A 22225-nucleotide genomic window follows, 5' to 3' on the forward strand; every position below is an offset into this window, starting at 1 on the left:
TAAACAAATCCTGCTCTTTCTTTCCATCAGAACCCTGCAGTTAAACCTGAAATTAAGTGCAAGAGGATTTGTTATATTTACCATGAAGATTTTATACCTAGTATCTTTAAAATAAGTGATTTGTGTAGTCTTTACAAGAGAATTATCCAATATGCATGTTGTTTGTGGGCTTCCCTGGTGGCTCAGATGGTAAAGAATCCACCTGCAATGCGGAGCATCTTGGCTCAACCCTTAGGTTGGGAAGATCCTCTGGAGGAGGCCATGGCAACCCACTCCAGTATTCTTGCCATGGGAGAATCCCCATGGATAGAGGAGCCTGGCGGGCTACAGTCCATAAGGTTGCAAAGAGCTGGACATGACTGAGCAGCTAAGCACAGTACACGACACATGTTGTATGTATTTGTGATTACTTACAGTATTTTTCTTTTGGGAAAGAAAGTTATAGGAAAAAAATAACATTAAGACTCAACTCCTACTATTTTAGGAAAAAATAATAGTAGAGATAGAAGCATAGCAGGGCGTCCCTGGGATTATCTGGAATGTCCTCTCTATGGACGTACTCTCACCTTGGTCACTTGAGCATCGCTCCTTGCAAGAGGACCTGGATTAAAGTCTGGGGCTATACTTAATGTTAAGACTGGACTTGACCAGGTCTAACTTCAGTTCCATTTAAGTTTAAAAGATTAATCTCAGAAACATAAAAGTCTTAATCTCAAGGGATCCTACTTTGTTGGCATGATTCTCCACCTATTACCATAATACCGTATTTCTGGATTTGAGTAATAATAGCAATAACAATAATAACAAGAGGAGAAAAGAAAGAGTTATGAAGAGTAGAAGAGGGAAATCCTTATGAAAACACTGTAATGATATTTGTGACGGGAACAGGGAGCGTCTTCATCCTCTGCCATTTCTTCTAGGAGGCTTTCTGTAACATGCCATCAGGAAATGACACTCAAGGCTTGTCCTTGCCCTGCTGGAGAAAGCAGCATCTTTCCAGGTGTCCTTTTGGAGCTGAAATAAGCCTAGAGGTGCTGAGTACCTCTCTCTCCTTTTTAGTTCAGTTAGAGCTTCATTTTAGGTATGGGTTCAGCTGAAGAAATGATTTCATGAATGTTATTAAAACACAGGCCATGGTGTAGCTCAGATGATGTTGCAAGGGCTAACTAATAAATAGCCATCTGAGGTGGCAACTTTCAAAGCTGTGACAAGCCCTGGAGACTCAATTTATGATGAAACGTTTGTTCGTGTTTTTGATAAATTACCATTTGCTCACCATGAGCCAGGCATTAGATACGGTAGGAAGCAAAGTAACCTGGTTGCTGCCTCTGCGGAGATTAAGTAGCCTAATGTAGAGCCTGAGTTGTGCCCTCACATGATTTCATTTCTCCCCCATGAAATTCTCTTTTAAATTTGAATGAATTAAAAGTTGGATGATTCCAAAAAAAAAAATCTGAACTTCCAACTTCTCTTGAAAAATTAAAGGCTGCGTCCTCCCTAACCCTGAACTCCTGCTGTACCTGGTACTTTTACTGTAAGCATCTTTGGCATTGACATCTTTATTTCCACAAGCATTTTTGCCACATAACTAGTTGGTCATAAGACAATTTTGGTGTAAAAGATAAAATAACTGGTGGACAGTTTGGTGTGACAGTTTGATCACCTCTTTGGTCAACCTCAAACCAAAGTTGACAGCCTGGTTTCATCTTTCCACTGACACGTACTCACATTTTTAATTTCCATAAATCTGAAAGAGGCCACAGGCTAAAAAGGCACAGAGTTGAGCCCACTTTTCTCATAGAATTTTGGAACATCTGTCATGGGACCTGGGAGAATGTAAACCAAGAACAAGCAACGGTGTAGAGACGTTTACAACATAAAGCTCAATTATAAGTATGCATCCTAGTATTTGGAAACATACTTCTCTTAATTAGGAAGAAATTTTTGCAAAAGAAAAGCGAGATGCCAAATAAGGAGATGCATGAACAAGCAAAAATGTGTATAATACTAGGAATGGATATTGAAGATAAGGGCATATATATAACCCTCAAAGTAAAAACAGGTTGTTTGTACAGTATTGTCATGAATCCCTACACATTTCAAATGTTTTAAAATATTTTTTATTTCAAAATAAAGTCTTTTTGTTATTCATGTTTTCATGTTTTATTATTTTTGTTAATGTCTCTTTTATTTTTTACTATTCCACCTTTTATGGCAAAATGGCTTTACCAGCCATTAATTATGAGGCAAAACTGCCTACAGCAAAAATGCTTACAGTCAAAGTACTGCAAGCCCATTCCTGCATGGCTGCGGTGGCTAAAGGCAAGTGGACACTGAGCTCTTTAGACTGGCTTGCACTCTGCTTCACCGCAGTCTCTGCTGTTCCCTATTGTCTTCTGCCCTGTCTGCTTCACACAGTCCTGTTACCTCTCTGCCATGGAATTGTGACCCTTGTTTTATGGATTCTGTGCTTGGTCTTTCAGATTTCTGTGGCCAGAGTCATTTGGTTAAATCAAAACCCGGTTAATATAGTTATCAGCTCCGCTTGTTTTTATTTCTTGCTAAATATTAAAAATCTAAAAGAGTAGACTGCTTAAAGGCTTACATGAAAAGTAACATGTGCCAAATGCATAGAGCTTGCATACTGTGCTTTTAGCAAAGTCCACAAGGCCAGATTATGAGGTAAAGCAGTGTATCACTTTGGAAAAGTAATTGATAGGTGAGTTTGGGAGAACTCAGTAGAATGGTATTGCATAATTCTTTAATTTTCCTAATTATTTTTTAAAAATTCTTTTCAAACTCCTAGATTTTTAGGGGAAAAACTACCATGCTGAAATCACATCAAACTAAAAGAGTACTTTTGGATAAATGAGCAATTTAGAGGTTAAAGCAAATGGTCAGAAACAGATAATCAACTCAAATATACTGAAGTTCAAAGGATAACATAAACTTCTTTTGGAATTTTAGGTAGACCCCAGAATGTAGATTCTTGAAAGATCAAAAAAGGCTAAATGAACGTCTTCTAAATAAAGCATGTTATCAGGCAAACTAAGTAAGGGAGAGAATGATGAAGAATGGAAATAAAAGTATAATAAGGTCAGGGAAAGGAAAAAGAGCAGGAAAAGGAATAATCAAAACTCAGGGGTAAAGGTCCTGCTCTTTGCACCTCCATTGGCTACCATCATGGCCATCAGAGGCTCAGCCACTGCCCCTTCCTTCTTGGCCCGCAGGACGTCGTGGTGGTTGGCGAGGAGAACTTCACCACCCCGTGCTACATTCAGCTGGACGCGGAGGCCTGCCACCTCCTCTCTGAGAACCTCGGCACCTATGCCCTGGTCGGGCAGTCCACCACCAAAGCAGCTGCAAAGCGCCTGAAGCTGGCCATCTTTGGGCCACTCTGCTGCTCCTCGCTGGAGTACAGCCTCCGAGTGTACTGCCTGGATGACACTCAGGATGCCCTGAAGGTAGGTGGCTCCAGCCTGGTCCGCGCACTTCACACCTAGAGGCAGGGTGTGTGTGTCCATGCACCAAGTGCCTGAACACAAGTGTTTGGCGCCCAGAGATGCAGTTACAAGAACAAATTAGACGTTTCATCTGAGGCCCTGCTGGTAAATACGCCGTTTCCATTCTGCTGACGCCTCCCAAGGGCTACTTTCGTTTACCTTCCTTGATTTCTTTTAATGAAAAATTTAGAAGTGGAAGAATTTGGCAATGAGACGCGTGGATGGTAAATAACCTGCTTCCACGTTTATCTCAGCTGTGTTCTTCCTACAAGAGGAGCTGGCGTAATTGCGCACACTCGATGTTCCTCTTGTGTGCTACTTCATTATACGCTTTCCCGTTCTTTCTATGAGGACTGTGTGGAAGAGGGTTAGCGTTTGACAACAGGCTTCTGCTTTATAGAATAAATGGGCTTAATTCCTGGTGCTATTACTGCCATTCATTTTCTCCCATTTGAAGCTTTAAAGCATATAGTGAGTGCCTCCGAAGACATTATCATCTAGAAGGAGACAGAAAAAAAGTATGCCAAGGCCTTGGAGGGAAGTCAGAGAGTGATACATGTCATAGGTGAATGCAAAGTTTTATGGGAATTCAGGAGAAGGAGGCATCATATTGTTTTGAGGAAAGCTCAAAAGGAGCTAACATTTGAGATTGGCCCTAAAGGAAGCTAGGATTTGACCATCAATAATGGGGAGGAAGCTTGAGATTCTGGGTGAAGGGAACAGCATGAAGAAACAGTTCAATACAATTGCTCAGTCGTGTCTGACTCTTTGCGACCCCATGAATCTCAGCACGCCAGGCCTCCCTGTCCATCACCAACTCCCGGAGTTTACCCAAACTCATATCCATCAAGTCGGTGATGCCATCCAGCCATCTGATCCTCTGTTGTCCGCTTCTCCTCCTGCCCCCAATCCCTCTCAGCATCAGAGTCTTTTACAGTGAGTCAAGTCTTCGCATGAGGTGGCCAAACTATTGGAGTTTCAGCTTTAGCATCAGTCCTTCCAATGAACTCCCAGGACTGATCTCCTTTAGAATGGACTGGTTGGATCCCCTTGCAGTCCAAGGGACTTGCAAAAATCTTCTCCAACACCAGAGTTCAAAAGCATCAATTCTTCGGTGCTCAGCTTTTTTCACTGTCCAACTCTCACATCCATACATGACCACTGGAAAAACCATAGCCTTGACTAGATGGACCTTTGTTGGCAAAGTAATGTCTCTGCTTTTTAATATGCTATCTAGGTTGGTCATAATGTTCCTTCCAAGGAGTAAGCGTGTTTTAATTTCATGGCTGCAGTCACCATCTGCAGTGATTTTGGGGCCCCCAAAAATAAAGTCAGCCACTGTTTCCACTGTTTCCCCATGTATTTCCCATGAAGTGATGGGACCAGATGCCATGATCTTCGTTTTCTGAATGTTGAGCTTTAAGCCAACTTTTTCACTCTCCTCTTTCACTTTCAGCAAGAGGCTTTTTAGTTCCTCTTCACTTTCTGCCATAAGGGTTGTGTCATCTGCATATCTGAGGTTATTGATATTTTCCCCGGCAATCTTGATTCCAGCATGTGCTTCTTCCAGCCCAGCGTTTCTCATGATGTACTCTGCATAGAAGTTAAATAAGCAGGGTGACAATATACAGCCTTGACATACTCCTTTTCCTATTTGGAACCAGTCTTTTGTTCCATGTCCAGTTCTAACTGTTGCTTCCTGAGCTGTATATAGGTTTCTCAAGAGGCAGGTTAGGTGGTCTGGTATTCCCATCTCTTTCAGGATTTTCCACAGTTGATTGTGATCCACACAGTCAAAGGCTTTGGCACAGTTAATAAAGCAGAATATTCTTATGAAGAAGCAGAGGGAACAGTAAATAAAGACTTTACACAGCATCTCATTTCCAGAAAGCCTAAACTGATAGTTAGGCGTCTTGTTCAGAGGGACCTTGAGGATCAGAGAGAGGCGTGGAGATTCCATTTCTTTAGTTAATGAAGAATCACTGGAGAGAAGTAAATAGAAGATAGACATGACAGTAAATATTTATTAGAAATACTAGTCTGACATCAGTGGAAAGACAGAGTCAAGTTAAGAAAAGTGTGATAGAGCTGGGGTGGAGACAGGAGTGAGAAGAAGGGAAACAGGTAGGAAAGGTCCTAATAAGTAACTCTTGCAGGCCATGGAGACTAGGAACCCTGAATGGGTGGAGCAGAAGGTCAGATCTGCCTCTAAGTAATAGCAGCAGAGTCAGGGGAGGGTAGCTCTGGAGTCATGATATGGTGACTTTGCCTTGGGTGTATTGAATTAGAGCATGGATTAGACACCAGGACCAAGCTGCCCAATGAACAGTTAGAAATATAGATGTGACTCTCCCAGCCAAGAGCAGATCCTGAGAAATTGAGGAACCAACCATACAGCACTGATATTTGTCATCCATAATGATTGGGAAGAATATCAAGGGAGAGTAGAGAGAGAAAATAAAGATACGAAACATTACTGAGAATTTCCAATGTGCTGCACAAGATTCTAGGTATCTTTTCTTATAGCTTTTTATTTATTTGGCTCTGCCAGATCCTAGTTGCAGCATGGAAGCCTTAGTTGTGGCATGTGGGATCTAGTTCCCTGACCGGGGATGGAACCAGGGCCCCTGCACTGGGAGCGCAGAGCCTTAGCAGTGGACCACCAGGGAAGTCCCTACATATTTTTTATTAACCCACTGAATCTTCACAACAACCTGTGGGACCCCAGTGTCCCTATTTTACAGCTATGCACTCCAAGGCATAGAAAGGTTCAGGAAGTTGCTCTAGGTCACACAGCTATAGCTGGAAATAGCAGGCTTCATGCCTGGGCAGCTGGTGGCCGTCTGGACTCTACTTCTCAAGTGGGCTGCTTGGAGAGCCACAGCCTAGAGCACAGGGGCTGGGGGAGCCCTGCCATTGCAAGGGAGACGTGGGGCAGCCAGCAGAGGAGCTACCTGAGGAGGAACACCCAGAGGAGGAAGTGGAGAAGTGGGACAAAGATGCACCTGGGAAGCCCAGAGAAGAGATGTTTTTTCTGAAATTCAGGGTATTTCCTTCTGGAATTTCCATCCAGAGAGTACTTCTGGGTTACGAAAACTGAGTGTTGCAGGTTATGTCCATGAGGAGACTGAACCACAGTTGGTCCCTGGATAAGTTTTTGATGGTTTAGCCTGTTGGAGTACCTGATGTTAAATGATATGAACACACAGCTCTTGTGTAAAAGCTTGAGGTTATTTCTTTTATATTCTTCGTAAATGTGATACTTCCAAGGCACAGTCAGGATAGAAATCATCCTAGATATAAATCCTTCTTAGGAAAAACTGTGTAGGCAATCCACGGGGTCTGATTAAGGCAACTTTTTTTAGTAATTTAAAGAAAAAGCATTGCACAAAGCATCCATAGAAGATCTACATCATATCTGAAATATCTGATACACACATTTTATATTCATACAAGTAATTTTCATACAGGGGCACTCTTGACCTTTTTTCTTGACAGACATACACAAATGCTTGCCAAAAAAATAGTTAGATCTCATAAAATAATTTCTATTATGATAATTAGTGAGAAGAGATGCAAATGGTCAACACCAACAGAGACCAGGTTTAAGATGTAAAAACAACCCAAGAGCAGTTTATATTATGGTCAGTGCTTTCCAAATAGATGTTTATAAATTCTCAGCATCAGGGGATCCAGCACTTAGCCTGAAAGAAACATAAATAATGAATAAGGCTTTCTTGTACCTCATGGACTTTAAACAATGCAGAAATACCAAAATCCTAGTTATAGGTAACCCAGCACACCAAAGAGAGTGTTAGCTCCGTCCTGCCAAAACTGCCTTATGCCCACCCTCGAAGTGGAACTTTGGGGCCCATTAACTTACACATGCCCTTCATTACCAAAATTCTGCCTTCTTGGCACGTTGCCTGCCCATGTTCCCCTCCAGCCTCCCTCCCGTCTCCCTGATCCTCTCATTGCTGTTATCTGCAAATACCGTCTTTTTTGTCACCCCTCCAAATACCTCCTCCTTGAGATCCACCCTACTCCTCACCCATGTTCATCCCAAATCCTAATAGTAGTTCTCTATCCAGAACACGTAGGAGTCAGTTGGGAGGCTTTTAAAAAAAGGACTTGTTTCAGGGTTCCAGCCCAAAGGTTCTGATCTGATCCGTGTAGATACTGGGTTTGGTTTTTGTTTGTTTGAGCACTGCCTGTGTTATTATACTGTGCAACTGAGGTTATAAACTACTGTTCTAAACAATTTCCGAGGTCTTTCAGGCACTTTAATTCTACTGAAGGCAGACTTTCCTATATCCTCAAATTAATTTCTCACCCATACCTTCACCTGCTCACATTACCTGGAACTGTATCTCCCAACTAATATGTGTCTCCCGCAGTCTCTGCAGTAAGGACCACACCCCTAGCTAACCAAGAGGAAAAGTTTCAGTACTTCTCATAGCACTGACTAATTCTGGGACACTGATCTACTCCTGGGCTGGCTTTTCTGTTTATTATTCTTTATTCTGTTACTCCGTGATTCATTACCCAAGTCAGTTCCTCAGTACAGATTTCCATCCTAGCAGTACCTGCCTCGTGCTCTTTCTTTCCACTCCTTTTATTCCTTCATCCTCTTAAATTCAAAGGCATCTCATATTCATAGTTCCTTTGCCCAACTGTACTCGACTAACATTCCCATCGTTCTGCACTGCCAACCCTCCAGTGTAGATGCTCTTCATCCACAGGAGGAACTGCAGTCTTCACCAGCCAAGATCGCCACCAGCGAAAGCATCCGACCTTGCATCTCTCTTCCACAAGGTGCATGTAAGCTGCTCTCTGTCTTGAAGAAAGACCTGCCTCAACCTTCCCTGGTCTCCTGCTCCGCAAACATTCATCTGCTCTTACCTATATCTCCAGGGAGCTCACTTCCACTCAGAAATTATTTACCATCTAAAGCTGCTGCAGGTTTTTCTAATTTCCATGGCTACAGATGACCTCCACGGAACAAGCCCTCCAGTTCTGCTTCCAGCCTATTGAGTTTCTCTGAAACAAATTATAAATTTCTGATTGAGTATATTATACCCTCAAGACATCTGCCCTAAGCTACAGCCCTCCTGCTTCTGTGCAGTCCTTTTCTGTATCTCTCCTTGACTCTTGAGATTCCACACATTTCTTCCAAGCCTCTACACTCTTCCCAAATTCCTGATAGAACCACAGCTCCTTCATGGTGGCTGTGACCTAACGCCTGTGGTATCAGCCAAGGGACACTCCCTCAGCTGCTGTTCTTAACTTTTCAGGCCTTTTCTTTCATCCTCTTCTCACCTAGTTTGAGCTCTGATGGAAAGGAACTCTACTTTCTTATTGAGACTTTAATCCAACTTCTCCATCACCTATGTCTCCAGCTTAGCAAGCAATGCCTGGAAGTGGGTCTCCCCAGACTTGATATTTTCTTCGAGTTACTGCTGTGGACTGGGAAGTCTTTCTGAGTTGCAGAAATCCCCACAGAGGGTTGGACAAGGAGCTGAGAGGGGAGCCCAACACAGCACTCATTCTTGGGGGTCGGAACTACACAGTTTGGAGAGCTGTTAGAGAAAGACCAGCCCAGTGTTTGGATCTGAACATGCTGGGAATATTAATTCTCACTTTTTGTCACATTGTTCATGTGGATAGGGAAGAAGTAAAAGGACATACCACATCAGTCTGTCTCCGTAGCCCTGATGCATTCTTTCATCTTCCCACCCACCTCTTTGAATTTGGCAGCTATGACAATTTCCCTGAGTTGTGTTAAAACCTGGAAGCAAAACCGGTCACCTCAAACTTAAAAGCTGTGCTTTGCAACATGGAAACATTAATATTGAATTAGAATGCTGGCAGTGACTGTTGGAGTAAGTCAAGGCTGCTGGGAGATAGTGGAATTCTTTTATGTACCCTTCAGATGGTGTTGGGTTGGTTTTTGTTTTTTTTTTTTTGCCCCATTCGTGTGCTGGAAGGACAAGTGGGAGCAGTGTGGGAGCTGAGTTCATGTAAAGATATGAAGGTGCTAAGAATTGTGAGAATAGTTTAGAACCAGTTCTGTTCTCAAATAGGTCACATCTATTGAAAGGATTGAGTTGGGTATGTCACAGCTTTTCTCTTTGACTTCTCTTCAGGTGATTAAAGCAACATTGGTATTTGCCTTTCATTTTTGCAAAGGCTTAAATCCTAATATAAATAGACCAGAAGTTAATAGAGAGCAAGGTTATATTGGGATAAGTTTAAAAACACTACAGGGAGAAACATACATCAGTGTCAATGTAAGTAATTTCTATCCCACAATCCTAGGAGTGCAGTTCTGACTGTCCTTTCCTAATAAAGAGGTTTATAAAAAACTCTGAACCTAAAAGGGGAGTTATTTGCATATAATATGGGCAGTCTCATGTATCATACATTCAATCGTGTAAATTGAATTTCTGACAATGTATATGCGATACGATCCAAATGATGCGTACCGTGCTTTACATAGTCATTTGTCATGGAGAGTTGTCTTTGTATTACTTTAGTAATCACATACCCTAATCCAGGCTGCAACACAGTAACTCTCTGAAAGATCACATTATGTGAAAAGATAAGGGAAAGATGAAAGAAGCACTGGAAATGAAAGCCGGAGATCTAGCTGATGATTGTGTGACCCTGAGTTTCTCAGATGCAGTCGTAAGATAGTCGGAGGTAGCCATTAAACGCTTTCATTTCATCCTGCCGCATGGTGCTTCCTCACTGACGCTCTGGTGTCCCCTCCATGGCCCGATGTGACCCTTCTGAACCCAGAACACCTCCCCCCTGCCTCTTCTGGGCCAACAAAGGCTGGCCCTCCACTGGGTTGGCCCCATCCGCCATATCTTTTCATTCACTTTCCTTAAACCAACTCAAAACTAGTGTGACCTACATTTCATGTTTTTAGGACCATGGTCTCTGAAATTAAATTAATATATTTGGACTTGTTGTTGTTCAGTTGCTAAAGTGTGTCTGACTCTTTCCAGCCCCAAGGACTGCCACCTGCCAGACTTCCCTGTCCTTCACTTTCTCCTGGAGTGTGCTCTAACTCATGTCCATTGAGTCAGTGGTACCATCCAACCATCTCTTCCTCTGTTTTCCTTCTCCTCTTGCCCTCAGTCGTTCCCACTGTCAGGATCTTTTCCAGTGAGTTAACTCTTCACATCAGGTGGCTAAAGTATTGAAGCTTCAGCATCAGTCCTTCCGGTGAATATGCAGGACTAATTTTCTTTAGAATTGACTGGTTTGATCTCCTTGCTGTCCAAGGGACTCTTAAGAGTCTTCTCCAGCACCACAACTCGAAAGCATCGGTTCTTCAATGCTCAGTCTTCATTATGGTCCAACTCTTAACATCCCTACATGATTACTGGAAAATCCATAGCTTTAACTATATGGACCTTAGTCGGCAAAGTGATGTCCCTTCCTTTTAATACACAGTCTAGGTTTGTCATGGCTATTCTTCCAAGGAGCAGTCATCTTTTAATTTCGTGGCTACAGTCACCATTCACATTGATTTTGGAGCCTAAGAAATTAAAATTTGCCACCGTATCCCCTTTCCCCCATCTATTTGCCATGAAGTGATGGGACTCGATGCCATGATCTTAGTTTTCTGAATGTTGAGTTTAAAGCCAGCTTTTTCACTCTTCTCTTTCACCCTCATCAAGAGGCTCTTTAGTTTCACTTTGCTTTCTGCCATTAGCGTGGTATCATCTGCATATCTGAGGTTGTTGATATTCTTCCTGGGAATCTTGATTTCAGCTGGTGATTAATCCAGCCCAGCATTTCTCATGATGTACTCTGCATATAAGTTAAATAAGCAGGGTGACAATATACAGCCTTGATGTACTCCTTTCCTGATTTTGAATCAGTCTGTTGTTCCATGTCCTTTTCTAACTGTTGCTTCATGGCCTGCATATAACTTTCTCAGGAGACAGGCAAGGTGGTCTGATATTCTTATCTCTTTAAGAATTTTCCACAGTTTATTGTAATCCACACAAAGGCTTTAACATAGTAAATGAAGCAGAAGTAGATGTTTTTCTGGAATTCTTTTGCTTTTCTATGATGCTACAGATGTTGGCAATTTGATCTCTGGTTCCTCTGCCTTTTCTAAATCCTGCTTACACATCTGGAAGTTCTTGGTTCACGTACCATTGAAGCCTAGATTAAGGGATATTGAGTATTTCCTTGCTAGTAAGAGAAATGAGTGCAAATGTATGGCAGTTTGAACATTCTTTGGCATTGCCTTTCTTTGGGATTGGAATGAAAACTGATCTTATCCAGCTCTGTGACCACTGCTGAGTTTCCCAAATTTGCTAGAATATTGAGTACAGCACTTTAACAGCATCATCTTTTAGAATTAGAAAAAGCTCAGCTGGAAATTCCATCACCTCCACTAGCTTTGTTCATAGTAATGCTTCCTAAGTTCCACTTGACTTCACACTTGAGCATGTCTGGCTCTAGGTGAATGACCACACCATTGTGGTTATCTGGGTCATTTTTATAGTTCTTCTGTGTATTCTTGTCACCTCTTCTAAATTTCTTTTGCTTCTGTTAGGTCCTTGCCATTTCTATCCTTTATTGTGCCCATCTTTGCATGAAATGGCTTCCCTGTGGCTCAGATGGTAAAGCGTCTGCCTGCAATGTGGGAGAGCCAGGTTTGATCCCTGGGTTGGAAAGATCCTCTGGAGAAGGAAATGGCAACCCACTCCAGTACTCTTGCCTGGAAAATTCCATTGACAGAGGAGCCTGGTAGGCTACAGTCCATGGGGTTGCAAAGAGTCGGACATGATTGAGTGGCTTCACTGTCTCTCTTTTGCATGAAATGTTTCCTTGGTATCTCCCATTCTCTTGAAGAAACCTCTAGTGTTGCCCATTTTGTTGTTTTCCTCTATTTCTTTGCACTGTTCCCTTAAGAAGGCTTTCTTATCTCTCCTTGGTATTCTCTTAGGTATATCATTCATTTAGTTAAGTATATCTTTCCCTTTTCCCTATGCCTTTTGCTTCTTTTCTTTTCTCAGCTATTAGTAAGGCCTCCTCATACAGCTACTTTGCCTTCTTGCATTTCTTTTTCTTGGAAATGGTTTTGGTCACCACCTCCTGTACAGTGTTACAAACCTCCATCCATAGTTCTTCAGGCATTCTATCCACCAGATCTCATCCCTTGAATCTATTAGTCACCTCCACTGTGTAATAAGGGAGTTGATTTTAGTCATACCTCAATGGTCTAGTGGTGTTCCCTACTTTCTTCAATATAAGCCTGTATTTTGCAACAAGACGTTGATAATTTGAACCACAGTCAGCTCCAGGTTTTATTCTTATTGACTGTATAAAATTTCTCCATCTTTGGCAGCAAAAACATAATCAGTCTGCTTTCAGTACTGACCATCTGGTGATGTCCACGTGTAGAGTCATCTCTTGTGTTGCTAGAAGAGGGTTTTGCTATGACCAGAACATTCTCTTGGCAAAACTCTGTGAGCCCTTTGCCCTGCCTCATTTTGTACTCCAAGGCCAAACTTGCCTGTTACTCCAGGTATCTCTTGACTGCCTACTTTTGCATTCTAATCCTCTATTATGAAAAGGTCATCTTTTTAGGGTGTTAATTCTAGAAGGTGATATATGTCTTCATAGAACCATTCAGCTTCAGCTTCTTTGGTATTAGTGGTTGGGGCACAGACTTGGATTACTATGATGTTGAATGGTTTGCTGGGAAATGAACCAAGATCCTTCTGTCATTTTTGAGATTGCACCAAAGGACTACATTTTGGACTCTTGTCTTGTTGATTATGAGGGCTACTCCATTTCTTCTAAGGGATTCTTGCCCACAGTAGTAGATATAATGGTCATCTGAATTAAATTTGCCCATTCTCGTCCATTTTAGTTCACTGATTCCTAACATGTTGATGTTCACTCTTGCCAACTCCTGCTTGACCATGTCCAATTGGCCTTGATTCAGGGCCCTAACATTCCAGGTTTCTATGTGATATTGTTTTTATATACATATATATAGCATTGGACTTTACTTTCACCACCAGGCACATCATTTTTTTTCTGGAGCTATTTCTCTGCTCTTCCCTAGTTGCGTATTGGACACCTATCAACCCGGGGGGCTTATCTTCCAATGTCATATCTTTCGCCTTTTCATACTGTTCATAGGCTTCTTGAGGCAAGAATACTGAAGTGGTTTGCCATTCCCTTCTCCAGTGGGCCACATTCTGTCAGAACTCTCTGCCATAACCCATCTGTCTTGGGTGGCCCTGCATGGCATGGCTTATAGCCTCATTGAATTACACAAGGCTGTGATCCATGTGATCCTTTTGGTTAGCTTTCTGTGATTGTGGTTTTCATTCTGGAGGCTGTGGGATTGTAATTCTTGCTGCTTTTGTCTGCTCTCTGATGCGTGAGGACAAGAGGCTTGTACAAGCTTCCTGATGGGAGGGACTGGTTGTGGGGAAAACTGGGTCTTGCTCTGATGGGTGGGGCCATGCTCGGTAAATCTCTAATTTTCCAATTCGTACATGTAATACATGCATTAGATAACGACAACAAATGTGTTTTCTCTGCTTGGTGTGTGGAAGGAAGTGTAGGGTCAAAGGAAAGCTTCAGTCAGGCTGACTGACTTGATTGGTCCCGTCCCGCATCACCTGGTCACTGAATTTGACCTCTTTGGTATGTCACAGTCTTGGTCTGTATCAGGGACCCTTAAGGGATTCAAGGAGACCAAAGTTATTAAATTTGCTGGCACAAAATAGTCACTCAATAATGTTAATTATCCCTAGGTGGGCGTTTAGATTATAATGGCATTTTGAAGATAGTGGCTCAGAGAAGATATTAACTGTAATTGTGATCTAATTGTGTGTGAGTGTCAGGTTTCATAGCAGGGCGGCTGGTCACCTACGTAAGGACCAGTTTCTTTTTGGTGTCTCCAAGTTACCCCATCTTTATTATCTTCTCATGACACTTGACCCTGGCCCTATGATATATTTCTGAAATGACCTGCAAAGTTGAATTTGTGGTTGAGAGAGGGGCAGGAAAGAGAGAAGAGGAAGTATAAGTTGTGGAAGATGGAATAATTTCTCCTCCGAGACATCAGCACACAAGGTTCAGAACCTGTGAAGATGTTACCTTACGTGGCAAAGGAGACTTTACAAGTATTGTTGTAAGTACAGACCTAGAGATGGAGAGCTTAGCCTAAATTATCAGGACAGGTCTGATCTAATTACTGAGTGGCTAAAAGTGAGGAGCCTTTCCCAGCTACGGTCAAAGGGAGAAGGACCGTGGAAGAAGGAGCAGAGATATGCCATTGCTGGCTTTGGAGGAGGAGGAAGGCGGCTCCAAAGGATGTGGGCAGCTCTAGAAGACGGAAAAGACAGAACAGCAAACTCTTCCATAGAGCTTCCAGAAATGCAAGCAGCCTCACCACCACACTGATTTTAATGCAGCGGGACCTGCCTCAGACTTCCAGCCTACAGAAATGTAAGGAAACAAATTTGTGTTATTTGAGTCACTAGTGAAAGTGTTAGTTGCTCAGTTATGTCCAGCTCTTTGTGACCCCCATGGACTATAGCCCACCAGGCTCCTCTGTCCGTGGAATTCTCCAGGCGAGAATACTGGAGTGGGGAGCCATGCCCTCCTCCAGGGGATCTTCCCAACCTCAGGGATCAGACCCAGGCCTCCTACATTGCAGGCGGACTCTTAACTGTCTGAGCCACCAGGGAAGCCCTTAAACACTAAGCTTATAGTAACTTCTTAATGAAGAAAACAGGAAACTATCTAGAAGTTAACAAATAAATGTTCAAGGGTGCAAAGAAATACGAGATGGCTCCAGAAGTTCTAGAACAACCTAAAAAGTCCCATCCCTAATACATAGATATGTGAGACCAACTTTTCCTTAGAAACAAGCCTAGAGGTAGATAAGCAACATGGCCACTTCCGAGTGCTGCCCTGCGGCATTTTCTTTAAGGGTGTCACAAACCAGCCTGACTGGGCAGCTGGAAGCGGCAGCTCAGACCAGGCATCCGTGGCAACAGCAGCTGCGGGAGCAGCAGGCAGAGCCCAGAAATGAGGTAACTTGACGGGAAGTGTGTGCATGTGGTCACCCGAGTCCAACCTTGTTATTATTAGAGACGAGGCATGGCAGACAGACTCGGGGGGAGCACAGAGCTCCCCAGCGTGCACACAGAGCAGCAGTGCCGCCGGGCTGGGCGCCCGTGACAGTGACCCGAGGCAGGCGGGGGAGGCCGGCTGACAGTCAGATGTTCCCTCCGCCGGCTCTGCAGCCAGAGGAGAAGGCAGCCCGCGGGGAGCTGAGCCTGGTGTCGCTAGAAAGCTGGCAGGGCACGGGGGAGGCGGACAGCCTTCTGCTTTGGAAGATCCCAGGCCCGAGGCTGGAAGGCAGAGGAGATAGCCTCAAGCAAGGAGAGAGAGTCGTCCTCCCTGGATGACAGGGGTCAGTTCCAGCACAGGATGAAAGTGAATAGGACCAAGGTGAGCTGCATAAAAGCTGGTGAGAGACGGGATTTTTTAAAGCGCCAGGCAGCACAGTCCTTGAGGGCTTGTCTTTCGGGCATCAGTGTATGTGGGGCTCTGAACACCTGCTGGTTTGTTCGTGGTGCCTGGGGAGCCCTGAGTCCATGTGGCTGAAGCCTGGGGAAGGTGGGGTGTGGGTCTCCAGCCGCACGGCTCAGTCTTCCGTGCTCAGTCCAGCACCCTCCCTGCGCAGAGTGTGGAGTGAGAGGCCCTCTCCACGGAGCCACAGAGCCAAACCAAACCAAGCTGAAGCCTCCTGGCATGCAAGGCTGGCTGCTGCTCCATTTGCCACCCTTTGTGATCTTGCCCTGCATGGAAATCTTAGTAGTGTCCCCACGAGAGCTATGTCCACCTGTCCAAGTGCCAGGCAATGTCCCCAGGCCCCTTGGCAGCAGTGCCTACAGCCAATTCAGGCCTCTGCACTTCCATCTAGAGGAAAGAATGTGTGGACCACTCACATCCAGATAGTACCAAGAAAGAAACAAGATAAAATGAAGCAGAGCCTTGATCTAATCTCCTCCTCCTCCTTTTCCAGAAGAGATTTTAATGTGTTATATGGGGTGTAGGTTGCATCTGTGTTTCCTCCTTCCTGTGCTGTGTGCTCAGTCACTCAGTCATGTCCGACTCTTTGCAACCCCATAGACTGTAGCCCACTAGGCTTCTCTGTCCATGGGACTTTTCAGGCAAGAATATTGGAGTGGGTTGCCATTTCCTCCTCCAGGGAATCTTCATGACCCAGGGATTGAACTTGCATCTCTTGCATCTCCTGCATTGGCGGGCGGATTCTTTACAACTGAGCCACTTGGGAAGCCCATAAAGATTTCTAAGAAAAGGAGAGGAGAGATCGGATCACTGGAGAGAAAACAGGGAAAGAGAGAGAAGCTAAAGACTGGATAACCTACAAATTGGATTGATTCCTGAGAAACTAGGAGGTTATAACAGGCGCCTTCAAGGAAGGAGACTCAGCTTGGAGCAGTGGTGTGAGAGAGGAGGCTACACCTTGAGCAGGACAGGGATCTGAGCACAGGTATCAAGAAGAAGAGAATGAGCGCTGGGTGTGGAGGGCAAAGCCAGGGTCCCAGCTCCTCACACAGTTCCTGGTCCAAAGTCACCACTTTGCCCTAAGATCGAGACTTACCACATTCCTGAGTGTGTACTTCCAGGTGAGGGTAGGCAGCTGTATCCCGGAGGCTCTCGTGTGCACTAGCTGTGAGGCTGATGCTTGCCCCACTGTGAAGGACCCAAAGAAGGAAGAGGAAGTGCAAAGCAGGGAGGCAGGCGTGGTCCAGCCCAGGAGTGATGCAGAGTGAAGAGCTCTGACCTTAGGGACATCGAGGTTAGGAGTTGTAGGGCTCCTCCCCCTTCATGGGGGATCTGCTTTCATGGGGATAGATCCTATCTGCAAAGAGCCAGGGAGAGCTGGTTACAGGCCAGAGGGGCTCCTTTCATATGCACAGACCTTTAAAACAGCTTGGATTTATTGTGGCTTTTAAGTGGCCAAGAATAATGGCTTAGCATGGATCATGTCTTGGTTTAATTGGTTATTGTGAAAGCCAATTGTTTCTACCATGGAATCCCTTGTCTCTGCCTTTCGAACAATCCCTCCTAGGCTCTGTGAATCAATACAGCCCTCACTTGGGACTGGCGAGGAGCCTGCTTTGGGATGGCCACCACACTGAGAAGCAGCTGTCCCACGGGACTGCCCAAATCCCTGGGGTTCCAGCTCCCTGCAGCACGGGGTTCATGTGATTTTCCTGTGGAAGGTCGGGCTAGAGACTTTCTGTTGCTAACTGACCCCTGCGAGAGTCTCTCCCGGTTAAGTTGGAGGGGTAGAGACGGAACTGACAAAGGTGAGCAGAAAGTGACCCCTTCTACAGAAGCAGAGCCCCAACAAGGCACTGAGGCGGGGGTGCTGCCAGAATGTAGGATGACCTTTGCAGAGGAAGGTGACATTTATATTTCTAAGAAAAACGAGCCTAGATGATCCTAATTCCCGTTACAGCATTTCTTTCCAAGGTCACGATATTTCTCTTAAGTCTTCCTAAATCTTTTGACCTTAAACATATTTTGTTCTTGTCCTCTTTTAAGGTGTGTGAAATATCCTAACCTTTGGGACCCCAAAGCACCCTGGGACCCGGAAGAAGCTGTCTTAGAATTTAGCACACTATGTTGGGGTTACATGTCTGTATGTCAGTCTTCCTCCAACCAAGGTTGGTGAGTGTGGTTTGAGGCCAGGACAGAGGCTCGCTTGTCTGTGTGTCCCAGAGCCTGAAGTGATTCCTGGCAGGCATACTGAATGAGTGCTCCCAGGAAGGATTGAATGCTCCTCATTCATAAGAGGAGGAAAGTATGCACCTCTAAAACTGTATCTTATTAATTCACATATCTTGTTACTTTTATGGTCTCTTACTTCTCTGTTATCATACATATAATAACCAAAATGATTTCATGCAGAAGGAATTCAGAGAATCAAGCTTTTTAAAATATAAGTTGTATTCATATTAAATGGGACCAGATAAAAAATATCTGAAACTCTCCCAACAGTTAAACCATAACAGTATGGAACAAAACCCTGATTAGCCTATCCACTGGACTTGCCTCTTCTGTTTTCTGACATAACATTTATATATGGGAATTGCTGTAGGTGGCAAATCATTTCTGTCTCATGTGTGGCTTTAGATGGTTTTCAAGGAGCTGTTTTATTGATTGATTGTAATATCTTTAATTCACAGTGTAATATTTTTCATTTGCACTTTTAGTTATTTTCTTCTCCTCTATTTTGTTGTGTTTTTTTGAAGTTGCACAACCTGGGTATGATGATACCAGTTGCTACTTTTCAGAAAGTGAAAGTGAAGGTCACTCAGTCGTGTCCAGCTCTTTGTGACCCCATGGACTAAATGGTCCATGGAATTCTCCAGGCCAGAATACTGGAGTGGGTAGCTGTTTCTTCTCCAGACAAAAAAAAAAAATGTTAAATTTAAGTTTGGTAAGGATTCATCTCACTGAATCGTTTACTCCTGGGCTGATTTCTCCCAGAGTACTGGTGGAGGGACAGCTGCCCCCACCAGCAGTCTCCAAAATGGGCTTCTCAGCCCCAGGCCAGTGAGACTCTGGGCACAAAAATAGACAAGATGGGGACTTCTGTGTCTATACATCTTAGCTCATCCTTTTAACTTTAGATATATAACATATTAACATACTGATGTATTAACGTAAGTATTATATATAATTTGTAAAGAAACATAAAATGCATGCTCAGTGTTTTGACTGATGGTGTATGTGGTCAAAGATGTTCAGAAACCTTGCTCCAAGCATGGATGTGTCCTGGTGGGCAGTTCATGTCTCACCAGGGTTCCTGTTCAACTGATCAGGACAGAATAGGCAGGCTCCTCTCAGCTCTGGGTAGCAGGTTTGTGTCACTCCTGGTTAGTGGAGAGGTGGGGAAATTAACAGGGTGGACAGAGAGTGTTCTCTGACACCGTATTCTTTAAAATGGCACTTTACCTAGTGCTTCCTCTCAAAAGAGGGCTGGAGCCAACCCAGGCTCTTTCCCTTGAGATTCAAGGTCACTGGGAGAGCTCTTTACCTTGAGATTCAAGGTCAATGCCGAACAAGCCAAAGACGGAGCTTTGTCCTCGCGCTGCCTCCTGTTCAGACCCTGTAGTCAAAATGTGATACTGTATTAGATTTTTTAACCTCAAGGTCATGACCAATAGGCAGTCTAGGTTTTTTACCAGTGGTCCTCCCTGCCAAGAAAGCTGGTCATGTTCTCCATCTCCTCTGACAATCCGTGTTGATTGTAGGAATGGGGTGTGGATTATACATTGTTGGGTACAGTTACCTCCTGGAATATAATGCATCTTCTTCTAGACATCCCAGGGAGATAATTTGGACATAATGAAGATCTATAGTAATCAGATAATTACTATCGATTGCTCTTTAGATGTCTTGATGAGGTAATTAGGGTGTACTGGAAAGAAGCTAAAACTGATTGATTGGCATGACCGTAATCTCAAAGATTTCTAATTATGTTGCTTTTCTTCTAATGGCTTATAAACAAACATCATTTTAGCTTTAGAATTTGTCAGGTGCCAGGTTCACTGGGAACGTCAACCTTCTCTATTATGCTAACTAGACACCGAACGTGATCGACATAAACTCATTATGCCTTCCTGCTGAAGCAGAAGGAACTGCAGTTAACTTGCACTTTTCTTATGCGTCTTCATTTCCACATGGCCAGATTCTTGTTGAGGAATGGCGTGTGAAGTGTGGTGGGAGGGTGTTCCGTGGGGAGAGTGTGTGACTCTGGACTGAGCCGATCTGGAGCCCTACAGAGGACCCTCCGAACCTGCCGCACAGCAGAGCCAGGACACAGTGACACAGGATGTGTGTCGGGGGCTGCCTGCTCAGGCTCCTGTCACAAGTAATAGCTGCTCGTCAGCCACCAAGGTTGAATATGTTCAACACTGATGCTCTCAAGCAGCTAGCCCCCGCCCGTCTGTGTCAACGTGCTATTACTTCATCTCTTCCATTACACACTAATTAGAGGAGTCCCTGCCTGAGACCACATTCCACATTACCCTAACATTCCCTGCTATAACATACCTCATAGCACCTTTCAGCAGCTTGCGTTGTGCAGAGTAGTGACCTGACTCAGAGATGATGGATGTTAAGGACCGCTACAGGAGCAGTTTCAGATGAGCTGTTTGCATCTAATCAATGATGTGGGTAGGCTCTGCACTCACTGGACTATAGTTTTCCACTGTGACCATCTCTCTGTGCAGGAATAGGTTCCCTATATGTGTGTGTGGCATCGGGCCTGCCTGATTACCTGAATCATCAAACTCCAGCTTTCAGATGAAAACTCACCAATGAAGAAAATCAGATTTTGTTTTTATATTGCTATAAAATTCATTATTACCTGAACCCAGAAAAAAGGCCATAAGTGCCTATGTATTTGCGCTACTAAAACAGTTAAAGCTTGAGGGGAACAAAATGCACAAGGATGGTTCTGACGCAGAAGAGACTCAGGATATTTTATTCATTGATAACTTATGGTTTGCTGATGTTTGGATAATTGCAGCTGTAGTTGGAAATGCTTCATTTACTCCCATTAATGAGCTTGAGGAGTGGAAGTAGACATAGAATTTATCTTGATGTTACATATTTATGGCATAAGAAAAGTTACATAGCAAATTTTTTAATCAGCCATGGGTCTTGAAAAATGAGGTGACTTTTTTAAAAAATTTAATCTGAGTGATTATTTAGATCAATATTTGGTGCTGGAAAATCCTCCTGATCTGTATACTTTTCTCTAATAGAATATTTAATGAGCCTGTTTTAATTTTTTGATACTTAGGAATTGTGTAATGGATAATTTTAAACAGAAATTGTCTTTCTGTAGGTAAGGAAAGTAAAAAAGATAGGAAAGTGTGCCCAAAACACATTCCAGATTTTTACTTGTTGGCTGGTGTTAACCAATCCAAGATGTGGTTTGTTTTCTGGTTATTTGCCCTTTTCCCTGAAAGTTCATTGAAAATCTACTTTCGTATCTGTTTATATTTCTGCCTGTTTTTTCTTTTTTGGGGAGTTCTCCCCGTTTGGGGTCCTGATTGTTATTTCCCTGTATTTGATGAAATACCCCATTTGCCTGTTGGGAAGCGCAGACTGTACTGAGTGTGCTGCACAAGTGTGCTGCACTAGTGTGCTGCGGCTTGCTGACAGTCCATAGGGACCAGTCACATGCAAACTGGCCAGAGCCTCTGTTGGAGGGCCTCCAGGCTGGAGGATGAGGTCCTGTGTTGCACAGTTAGGTGTTGGGGTGGGGGGCAGAATGAGGAAGATGCCACAGAGTGATGCCAGTCAGTCACTTGCTTTTGGTTTGGGGCATGTCGTTGCAGGAAGTTTTGCAGCTTGAGAGACAGATGGGAGGACAGCTCCTAGAAGAACCTAAGGCTCTTCACTTTAAAGGCAGCACCCACAACCTGCGCCTATCCATTCACGATATTGCCCATTCCCTCTGGAAGAGCAAGTTACTGGCCAAATATCAGGTAAGGTTCCCAAGATGAACTGAAGGCTTGGAGACATCTCCAAGAAAGAGAACTGCAATGATTTAGACAGAAGATATTCCATTCCTTGAAAGTAATCTTACTTCGGTACTCCTCCAAAAT

At 43.8% G+C, this 22225-nt stretch overlaps 1 protein-coding gene across 2 annotated transcripts in view; it reads left to right on the forward strand.

The window, feature by feature from the left end:
* Nucleotides 1–22225, forward strand: part of UNC5C (unc-5 netrin receptor C) — a 422011-nt gene that overhangs the window by 389471 nt on the left and 10315 nt on the right. For both annotated transcript variants that reach the window (XM_042251227.2, XM_042251228.2), the window contains 2 exons: nt 3231–3464; nt 21956–22105. In XM_042251227.2, the coding sequence (XP_042107161.1) occupies nt 3231–3464; nt 21956–22105 (384 nt within the window). The remainder of the gene's footprint in view (nt 1–3230; nt 3465–21955; nt 22106–22225) is intronic.

Source organism: Ovis aries, chromosome 6 (genome assembly GCF_016772045.2).
Source record: "Ovis aries strain OAR_USU_Benz2616 breed Rambouillet chromosome 6, ARS-UI_Ramb_v3.0, whole genome shotgun sequence".
In the NCBI taxonomy this organism is placed as follows: Eukaryota; Metazoa; Chordata; class Mammalia; order Artiodactyla; family Bovidae; genus Ovis; species Ovis aries.